The sequence below is a fragment of the Sinocyclocheilus anshuiensis genome, unplaced genomic scaffold (genome assembly GCF_001515605.1).
Source record: "Sinocyclocheilus anshuiensis isolate Anshui unplaced genomic scaffold, SAMN03320099.WGS_v1.1 scaffold329, whole genome shotgun sequence".
Taxonomy (NCBI): Eukaryota; Metazoa; Chordata; class Actinopteri; order Cypriniformes; family Cyprinidae; genus Sinocyclocheilus; species Sinocyclocheilus anshuiensis.
Genome location: NW_015540881.1, coordinates 902,856 through 905,333, shown reverse-complemented (window position 1 = coordinate 905,333; position 2,478 = coordinate 902,856). Strand labels below are relative to the sequence as shown.

The 2,478-nt window shown below is 37.2% G+C and overlaps 1 protein-coding gene and 1 long non-coding RNA gene across 2 annotated transcripts in view; both read right to left on the bottom strand.

The window, feature by feature from the left end:
- Positions 1-2,478, bottom strand: part of LOC107688465 (uncharacterized) — a 10,669-nt gene that overhangs the window by 2,707 nt on the left and 5,484 nt on the right. The window lies entirely within an intron of this gene.
- LOC107688463 (probable 54S ribosomal protein L34, mitochondrial) lies at positions 7-1,052 on the bottom strand. Its single transcript, XM_016486137.1, has 2 exons — positions 924-1,052; positions 7-459 (listed from the first exon to the last, which is right to left on the bottom strand). The coding sequence occupies exons 1-2, from the start codon at positions 977-979 to the stop codon at positions 141-143; spliced, it is 375 nt and encodes a 124-aa protein (XP_016341623.1). The 5' UTR covers positions 980-1,052; the 3' UTR covers positions 7-140.

Genomic DNA, 2,478 nt, shown 5'->3' with positions numbered 1-2,478 from the left:
AAGTCTATTGGCGCCATTGTGCATTAATCACTTTAATTTGACAACTATTTTCAATAGAAACTCAAAAGCTCTACTGCACAGCTGACATTCAACTGAGATTCACTTCAAAGGTCTATCAAAGCAACTGTCCGGTCAGAGTCTCAATGCGTGAGGGACTTTCGTCCTTTGAGCATTCGGCGCAGGATAACTTCGATCCCACCTGGACTGCTAATTCTTTTGATCCACCCATGGGTCCTCTTTCGTTTGATGTTCTTCGGTTGATATTCTGTCCCACGTTTGACTGTGCGGACTTGTTGATAGTGCCAGAGTGGCTGCTGGAAAACACAAGCTCCCTCTGCTTTGGTGTTCAGGGTTGCTTGCAGGACAGGTTTCTGCTCAGCTCCTGTCCTTGACAGAACCAAGGAACTGATAGAGCGGAGCTGACTGCAGCTGAATATGGTAGAGTGAGGGCCATTACTCCTGAAAGTGAATTAGAATATAGTGTAAAATATCTACACATGCATGCATGCACTGTACATGAGTCCTGAAGACTGAAAGTCTTCCTCAAAACTGATAAATAAACAGGTGAATTTGTACATTGTTCTGACTTGCACGACTAATGTAAATTTAAAAGTAACTTAATATTAATAAAGACAAAATGAAGGAGACTCAGCATTTATTGCACTACATTTCATTACTGAATACTGTACTGTAACTATACACCATCATTACACTCTTGTAATATTTTTCACTGTATTTCTGTGTAATCTCTGTTTAGCTGTGGTTTTTGTAATATATTCTGATTAGATTATTACCAATATTTCATTGGGTTCATGGCAAAGGTCAGGTTATCGCTAACGCTGGTGGTTAAATTCACAATCAAAAAGACGTTCAGCAAACTAATTTACCACAAGTTTTTTAAAGAATTGTTTGGTTTCACATACCGACACAAACTCTGTGTCCCCGAAAAGCGCAGAAATGTTGTTCGTAACGTGTTCATTTCGGCTACAGCTTCCTTCCATCAATATCATACCAGTCATCACATGTCTTGCGTCTTCTTCTTCTATGTTTAATGGCGGTTGGCAAACCAGCTTAAGGTGCATTTCCGCCACCTACTGGGATGGAGTGTGAGGCCTCGATGAACGAACATATTATATACTAATATAAAAATTAAAAAAAAACTAAATTCTTCTAATCAAATCTGTATCTCAGATATTGTAGAAGAAAACCATAAACCCTTAGATGTTTCTGTGCATTCTGAAATATATTCATAACTGAAATGTCATTGATTTCCATATCTCTTAGTTTTTCAACAAGTTGCTTTCTTTGTCTATTATATGCCTCACAATGTAAGAGCACATGTTCAACTGTTTCTGTTATTCCACAGTAACTGCAGCTATCTGACTCACCTTTTCCTATTATATGCAATGAATAATTAAGGTTAGAGTGTCCTATACGGATCCTGGTTATAACAGTATCTTCTCTTCTGTTTCCATATACCTTTCTTTCAATCCCCACTTTCTGTTGAATACTAAATAAGTGTCTCCCTTTTGACTCTTTATTCCATACGTCTTGCCACATACTTCCAACTGCTGTTTTAATAATACCTTTTACTTCTGTGTTACTTAAAGGAATTTCTATGTCAATCTCTTATTTTCTCAATGCTGACTTGGCCAGCTTATCCACCTCCTCATTTCCTTCTACACCTACATGGGCAGGTATCCATAAAAACTCTACTCTTACTCCTGTTTGGTTTATTCTATATAAATTCTGTAAAATTTCATAAAGTATATCCTGTCTAGATGCTGATTTCCCACTATTTAAACTGTTTAATACTGAATATGAATCTGAACAAACTACTACACTTATAGGATTGATTTCTTCCACCCACTGCAAAGCCATTAGAATTGCCACCATTTCTGTTGTGAATACAGATACATCGTTAGATAACCTTTTAACTGTGCTATATTTAAAATAGGGAATATATATGGCTGCTGCTGTATACCCAGAATCTGGATTTTTTGACCCATCCGTATATATTTGAATACTATTAAAATAGTTTTGTTTCAAATAGTGATCCACTACTATTTCTTTAGGCATACACCTTTCCTTTTCATTTATTTTAAAATGCAACTGAAGATCTACCATTGGCATGCGGAACAGCCAAGGGGGTATAATTGGTATTGCTACCGTTGAACTTATTTTTATGTCATTAATTCCTACCTTCTTAGCATCTGCGTTGGCATTCCATCCAAAACTACAATAATTTATATACTCATGTTCCCAACATTTTTTTAAAACATCTTTGACTGGATGGGTTTCTACATGCCCCCTTACAGAACACCAGTATGCCATCTTTAACTTAAGTCTCCGGAGGTCTAAAGGCAACTCCGCCATTTCCACCTGCATCGCTGAGACTGGCGATGTTCTAAATGCCCCACTTCCTATTCTTAGTGCCTGAGATTGGATACCACTTACTTTCTTCAACATAGATACTGA